This window comes from Sapajus apella, unplaced genomic scaffold, assembly GCF_009761245.1.
Source record: "Sapajus apella isolate SASKATOON/1434 unplaced genomic scaffold, GSC_monkey_1.0 scaffold139, whole genome shotgun sequence".
Taxonomy (NCBI): domain Eukaryota; kingdom Metazoa; phylum Chordata; class Mammalia; order Primates; family Cebidae; genus Sapajus; species Sapajus apella.
Genome location: NW_022437079.1, coordinates 2,343,504 through 2,351,242, shown reverse-complemented (window position 1 = coordinate 2,351,242; position 7,739 = coordinate 2,343,504). Strand labels below are relative to the sequence as shown.

The 7,739-nt window shown below is 53.9% G+C and overlaps 1 protein-coding gene across 1 annotated transcript in view; it reads right to left on the bottom strand.

Annotated features, from left to right (window-relative positions):
* IDH2 (isocitrate dehydrogenase (NADP(+)) 2) overlaps window positions 1–4,545 on the bottom strand; it is a 16,189-nt gene extending 11,644 nt beyond the window's left edge. The window contains exon 1 of the mRNA XM_032263853.1: window positions 4,299–4,545. Within this exon, the coding sequence (XP_032119744.1) occupies window positions 4,299–4,413 (115 nt within the window). The 5' untranslated portion in view covers window positions 4,414–4,545. The remainder of the gene's footprint in view (window positions 1–4,298) is intronic.
* Between the last annotated feature and the right edge of the window lie 3,194 nt (window positions 4,546–7,739).

Below are 7,739 nucleotides of genomic sequence, written 5' to 3'. Positions count from 1 at the left end.
AAAAAAAAAAAAAAAAAAAAAAAAAAAAAAAAAAAAAAAAACAAGACAAAACAAAAATCTAGATACGCAGTATGCACTCACCCGTGGCAAGGATGGGCTGGGCTGAGGACGGCCTCTCCCTTCATTCCATGACAGCCAAGTGCCCTTCAGTGTGCCCAAGGGCACTGAAGTTTGAGACACCTGTCTGGTAGAGACACCCTGTCTGCTATTCAGCCTGTATGGTGAAGACACAGCCATGGTCTGCCTTTCTCTGGGAGACAAGTGGCGACAAGCTACCTGAAATACAAGGAGCAGCAGCTAGGCCTCCCTGAAAACCGCCGAAGTGACAGCCACCATGAATCTTCAGCTGATGCATTGCACAAACACTGTCTTCTTGGCGAGAGTGCAGGATGGAATTACACCAGTCACCAGAGGCCCATTAGGCCAACTCTCCTCCCTGTTTGGGGCTCCTAGCACCCAGTACCAAGTAAGGATTTCAAAACCCATCCCTGGCTCCTTGCTGCTCCCAACTGGAGGCTAGAGGTCCATCTGCCGGCAGCCAGCCCCAGGCATAACTGCTTCCCCCACAATCCTGCCCATGTGGCTCTCAGCAGAGAGGCTGCTCACCAGCATGTCCCCAGCAAAGGATCAGAGAGTGGGGAAAGGTTCCAATTCCCAGGGGCTCAAGAAGGCAGGACAGTAATTTTGTATAATTTATTTTATTTATTTATTTGAGACAGAGTCTCACTCTGTCACCCACGCTGGAGTGCAGTGGCATGATATCAGCTCATTGAAATCTCTGCCTCCTGGGTTCAAGCAATTCTGGTACCTCAGCTTCCTGAGTAGTTGGGATTACAGGTGTGCACCACCACATCCAGCTAATTTTTGCATTTTTAGTAGAGACAGGATTTCACCATGTTGGTCAGGCTGGTCTTGAACTCCCTGCCCTAAATGATCCACCCACCTCAGCCTCCCAAAGTGCTGGGATTATAGGCATGAGCCACTGTGCCCAGCCTCCTTCTCTTCTCTCACTTCCACATCCAAACCACCAAAACGAGAAGCCACCATCAGACTAGCCCGTTCTCTCCATGGGTAAGTGCCTGCTGTGTATCTAGATTTTTATGTAAAATCTCCTGAATTGGAACCTTTCCCTACTATTGGCTCTTCCTTCAAACTATATACATAATCCAACCACTTCCTCACCACCCCCAGTGCCACCATCCAGGTCCAAGCCATCATCCTCTCTTGCCAGGTCCCCGAAGCCCGAATGCTCCTGATAAGATGGAAATCAGATCATGACAGTCCTCTCAAAACCCTGCAAAGTTCTCAGAAATGGCCTGTGAGCCCTCCACAGACCCATGCCAAACCTCATTCTGTCACTCAGCCTGGAGCCTGCTGAGCCAGCCTTTGCACCATTCTCTCTGTTTCTCCATCATGGCCTTGGCATCTGCAAGTCTCTTCCCCCAACGGTCTGCTTCCTCCCCTCCTCAGCAATTCCTTCAGTGAGGACTTTGCTGGCTGCCCTATCTAAACTTCTGTGAACACAACGGTCTTGCCTATTTCTCCTTAGCTCTACTTTTTTCGGGGGTAGGGAGGAGGCAGGGTCTTGCTTTGTCACCCAGGCTAGAGTGCAGTGGCACAATCATAGCTCACTGCAGCCTTGACTTCCTGGGCTCAAGTGGTCCTCCCGCATAGCTAAGGCTACAGACACATGCCATCGTACCTGGTTCATTTTATTTTTTATTTTTGTAGAGAGGGGGTCTCACTATATTGCCCAGGCTGGTCTGGAGCTCCCAGCCTCAAGCAATCCTTCCACTGCGGCCTTCCCAAAGTGCTGGGATTACAGGTGTGAGCCATGGCTCCTAGCCTTCCTTAACTCTTGTGCCCATATATCACCCTAGTCAATGTCTATCTTGTTACTGTCTGAGTTCCCATAAGGGTTTTGAAAAGGTCTTTGCTGGTTTTATTCCCAGCTCTATCCCCGGCACCCGGCATGGTGTCTGGCACAGAATAGGAGCATATTACTTGTGTCAAAGACATAAAGGTCAAGTGGAAGTCAGCTGCATCTGGTCAGGGCTGCCCTGCCCTCACCTTCTGTTTCACTGAATATGCTTCCTCCCCTCTCACCCATCTGGGATGCATTACCACACAGGGCCAGTGACTTCTCACCAGCAGCCTGCACCAGATGTACATGGGCAACATCTCTCCCCAGCAATGGGCCCCATGCCCCAGAGAAGCTTACAAACTAGAGTGTACTAATATTTACAGTCTGCTGCTATTTCTAACATGGGTTTACCAAGTATAAACCCCAGGGAAGGCCACAGGCCCCTGCTTCCAGTAATCCAAGAGAAGTTTCCAGCACCTCATGCATAACCTGAATGGAACCAGCCCAAGAGCCCTCAACTTCACACAGAAGATCTGGGAGCAGGCCCCAGGCATTTCAGAGAAGTTTTCTTCAGGATCTACTGGGCCTAAACACCACCACCCAAATCATCTCTGACAGGGCAGCAAGGGCCTTATCTGACATGGCTGAGAGATCTGCACACTTAAGGGGCAAGAATTAAGAAGTTCCTGGGTTAGGAGTAAAGGAAAGCAAGATAAGTAGTTATCCCACTAGCATCAGAAACCCTCACTGCCCCGGGCTCTAAAGCTCTAACTTACCAGAACCATCCCCAGCAGTCGCTGGAAACCTATGGAGTTGCAAAATAAGAAAATGATGCGTGCAGGAATTACCAGGCAGCAAAGACACAGGGCTATGTTAGCCCAAAAATATTCTTTCCTTGTTATCAAGGGGAATGCCAAGTATTCTGCCTCCAGCTGCGTTGCCAGGTAACAAGCTGGCAGAGCCGAAACTGTATGTCCAACTCAAACACCAAGCATTTTCCCCATTAATAACCAACCCACATGGAGATTCTAGAAGGACCCGAAGCTGACTGCTTTTTCTGTGAGTATTCAAATTAAGGCCCCTTAAAAGGGGCTTTGTGTTCCTGTTTGTGTGCTTTTAGGGGTTTGTGTTTGTTTGTTTTTTAACTGTCAAGGCAGAAAACAAGGGAGAACTAAAGAATGTAGCTAACTTCCACCATATTTTTGCTGAAGGTGGTGTGCCATACGGGAATCTTTGGGACCTGGGGCATTTGGAACCTAGGAGTTGTAGGCTGATCCCTCAGAGACAGATTCCCAGAGGTACAAAAGCAGACATGCCCCTTTCTCCTTGGCGGGGGGAGGTAAGACTAGACCCAAGCCTCCCCAACACCGGGCTGTGGTCAGCTGCTCCCCCAATCCGGTTAACCATTACCTTCTCTGGCCAGGCCAAGGCCGGTAGGCCCCACCCCCTCTTCCTCGCGCTCCTGGCTCACCACGAGGTGCGCCTGGCCAGATTTCCAAACCCCAAATAGGGGTTTCCATGGCAACAGGCATCAGACAGGGCTAAGGGACCTACATTATCCCCTACCTTTTGTAGCCGGGTTGGGCGGCCAGGATGAGGGGCAGGCCGATGCCCACAAGCCAGGCAGAGCAGCCCGCGTGGGTAACGGAGGCTCGGGCTAAGGCTTGCTTATGACGATCTGACTCCTGTCTGCTCTCCTAAGCAGGGAGCTAAGGGAACCCAGAGTCGTGGGAACGATTCCGTAAAGTGGCATTTTGCGCGGGCTGCCAGGTCTCTGCGAGAGGGAGCCAGGCAAGGAGCGCACAAGCCAGCCAAGGCGGGTCAAGGAGAGGCCCCAGGATGGAGCCCCAAGTGCGCCGATGAAGGCGAAAGGGTGGGGGTGGGGTGGGGGCGGCAACCAAAAGGGGGAAATTAGAAAGGACGCTCCTCCAGCTGTCGCGTAAAACGTTCCAAAAATAGCCCACGTGGGCCTGGTGCCAGCGCGCGCCTGCTGAAAGGAAGGGGAAGCGCCAGCCTCGCGCCTCCCAGCCTTTGTCTGCAAAGGGGCCGCGCCGCGACCCTCCCCATTGCCCGGTAGCTCCAGCCCCCAAGATGCTCTTTCCAGGAGGGCAGGGTGGCCGGGGAGACTCTCAGGACCCCCTCCCTCCCGGAATACCTGGAGTACTAGGCAGCCCCAACCCCTCCCCCGCGCGCGCAGAACCGGCCGCCGCCCGGGACACCAGTTGCCACCGTCCCTCAGGTCCCCACCCGGCGCCGGGCACTGCCGGGAAGCGTCAGGCGGGGGATTGCGGGGCATCTCAAGGGATCGCAGGGGATCGCGGGGGGAGCGCGAGGCAAGGTGACCCCCGGCCCTGTGTGCGCCCGACGCCGCCGCCCCAGGCCAGCCTGGAAGCTGCCACGTCGCAGCCGGGGGGCCCGGACCCTCGGCACTCACAGTGGCGCCGCTGCTGCTCCCGCGAGGTAGGGGGTGTCAGGGCCGCGGGCGCCCAGGCCGGCCCCGAACCTGAGGCTCTGCAGAGTCCGCGCGCGACCCGCAGGTAGCCGGCCATTCCCGCAGAGCAGGCAGGTCCCGCGCGCCGCTCCTCAGGCTGTGACCGCAGGCGAAAGCTGGGCCTGGCGGGCGCGGGCAACGGACACCACGGGGAGGGGCTGCCGGGGCCGCCGCCCCATTGGGCCTCGCCGGGGAGGAGGAGGGGCCAGGCCCGGCCAGAGCTTCCGCGGCGCGGCTGCAAACCCAGCTCCGCGGGAACCACGGGCGAGAGAGCCATCCTGGCCCACGATCGGGGTTGGGGTCGGGGGAGGAGCGGAGCCGTGTGCGAGGCTGACCCTATCCACGATGCCCCGAGGAAACCTGGATGTCGGTGGCTGATGCTTTAGCTTCAACCCAAAGGCCAATCTGAGCGAACCCTGGCTTCCCTCCCCTGCCAGGCTGACCCCCAGGGGGCATTAGCCCAGCGCGGGTGCTGCCTTCTCGAACTGAGACCATCCGCTGTCAGGTCCAACTGGTGTAGACAGAGTTGAAATCCCACTCTGGGCCGGGCGCGGTGGCTCGCGCCTGTAATCGCAGCACTTGGGGAGGCCGAGGCGGGCGGATCACTTGAGGTAAGGGGTTTGAGACCAGACTGGCCAAAGTAACAAAACCCCACCTCTACTAAAAAGACAAAAATTAGCCGGGCGTGGGGGTGCACGCCGGTAATCCCTGCTACTCGGGAGGCTGAGGCAGGAGAATCGCTTGAACCAGGGAGGCAGAGGTTTCAGTGAGCTGAGATTGCGCCGCTGGACTCCAGACTGAGCAACAGAGCAAGACTCGGTCTCAAATAAAAAATAAAGAAAAAGAAATATGATTGGACAAGAAGGGTGTGATCTAATACCAACAGCCTGAGTGAGGAAACCCAGCAAGGCCTGTCCCTGTAGATTCTTCTTGGCTTCTCTCTGCAGCATTCCTTCCTTCTGAGTATGGGGCAGGACTCTCTCTGGGATGCAAGGGTCTTAGGATCTACACGCAAACAAGGTAGGTCAGATAATTTATTTATGGCCAGTTTTTACACAGAAACGTGTGGGAGAAAGTTACAGTAATATTTTGGGGTTTGAATCTGGCTTTGGGGAAGGAGAGCTCTGGTTTCTGTGACCTGCCTTGAGGAAGAAGGATTCTAGTTTCTATGGCTGGCCTGGGGGAGAGAAGGGGAGGGTCAGAGAGAGCTGCTCCTGAGGATTGCATTTTGGGGTATTGTTTTCTGAGACCCTAGAGTAGTTAAGCAGCCACAGCAGAAACAGTTCCATTCTTGCCTGTTTGCATACAAAAGATGTTTTTTTTTTAATTAAAAATAGAGATGGGGGTCTCACTGTGTTGCCCAGGCTGGTCTCAAACTCCTAAGCACAAACAATCCTCCCACCTTGGCCTTCTGAGATTACAGGTGTGAGCCACTGCACCCAGCCACAAAAGATAGTTGTAATTGGTTCTGCCACAGACAACCAAAGTTTCTCTCTTCATTCGTTTTCTTAAACTAAGACACCAGCTGAGGGCTGGGTTTTATTTGGGAAAATCTGACCTCTTCCCCTTCCCAGCTTTCTCAGTCACACCAATTCTCTCCAAATAGGAGTGACCTTTCCGCCCTGTGCTCTCAGCCCTCCCTCCACTATCTCACTGTCAACATTGCCAGGTGGAGCTGGGCCAGGAAGGTGACCTTCAACTACTGACTTCAAAGCTCCCCTCACCGAGTCCTAGCCTGGCAGAGCCACTGCTCTGGGCCTGGGATCCAGAAGGCTGGGCCCAAGGGAGGGCTCCTTTTGGGCCCCCCAGAGTCTGAGGCCTCTGTCAAAGATCTTGGGCCAAAGGTCTTGGGCCAGCTTATGCCGGAAAGACTCCTTATCCCTTTGACTCTGCTTGGAATTCTCTTGCTCCAAACACAAGGGCAGACCATGGAAGTCTCTGGCATTTGACTTTCCTGCCAACCTGGTATTATCAGGTGCCTGGATCTCAGTGTTCACACCTGTAAACTGGAATTCAGGACCCCTGAGGATTCTTCTGGTCCAAATAATCAGACTTATGTATGCCAGACACCCATACCGCCACCTTTGAAATGGTGGTAATGAAATTGCTGCCCCCCCCCCCCCCCCCCCCGCCCCAAGGGCTTGCCCCTTCCTCTGCATGATGGACTGGGATCTCAGAGGCCTGGCCAGAGGCAGCACTATAGGTGTGTTTCAGAGTCTGGCCTTTGCCTGCTGAGGGATCAGAGAGGGAGCACTTGTGTTCCTTGTGAGCACAGCAGCAGCTGAGGGCAATTGAAGCACAATCTTTCAACTGCTCCTCACTGCCTGCCTCCAGGCCCCTGGCTCCATGCCAGCCTTTCCTATACCATCCCTGTTGGGTGAGGCAGCCAATGTCAGCTCCATTGGCTCATAGGGGTTACCACACTTGCTCAATGTCACACTTCTGGCAAGCAGTAAAACTCCAGTTCAAATCGACATACCTGGCTCATATTCCATTACTGGTTTGTTTGTTTGTTTGATTTTGAGAGAGGGTCTCACTCTTGTTACCCAGGCTGGAGTGCATTGGCATGATCACGGCTCCCTGTGCCTTGACCTCCCAGGCTTGAATGATCCTCTCACCTTAGCCTCCTGAGTAGCTTGGACTACAGGAACATGCCACCATGGCCGGCTAATTTTTTTTCTATTACTTTTTTTTTTTCCTTTCTTTTGAGACAGAGTCTCCCTCTGTCTCCAGGCTGGAGTGCGTTGCCACGATCTCAGCTCACTGCAACCTCTGCCTCCCAGATTCAAGCGATTCTCCTGCCTCAGCCTCCCAGATAGCTGGGATTACAGGCATGAGCCACCGCACCCAGCCCCTCTAGTACTTTTTTAAGGAGAAAGAGGGAGAAACCGCAGCCCCTATTTACTGTGCTGGTCTGAAATTCCTGACAGTGGTAGCTGTTGGCCCTGAGAGCTGCTGCAGAGAAAGATGGTGTGTAAAGGGAAGGGCCTCAAATTCTCCCCTCTGGGGTCAGTTGGAATTGAACATTCCCACTCCTCCACATTTTCAATCAAACTGCAATTTGTCATTGAATTTAGGTCATGTGCAAGTTCCCTGTGGAAGCACAAACATTTGTATCACTCCTTCCCCACCCTCTGAGAGCCAGACACACATTTATACAATCACCATAAACCCAGGCACAAGAGGAAAGTGTTGGCTGGGTGCGGTGGCTCACACCTGTAATTCCAGCACTTTGGGAGGCCAAGGCAGAAGGATTCCTTGAGCTCAGGAGTTTGAGACCAGCTTGGGCAACAGAGCGACATTTTTTTTTTTGAGATGGAGTTTCATTCTTGTTACCCAGGCTGGAGTGCAATGGCGCGATCTCGGCTCACCACAACCTCCGCC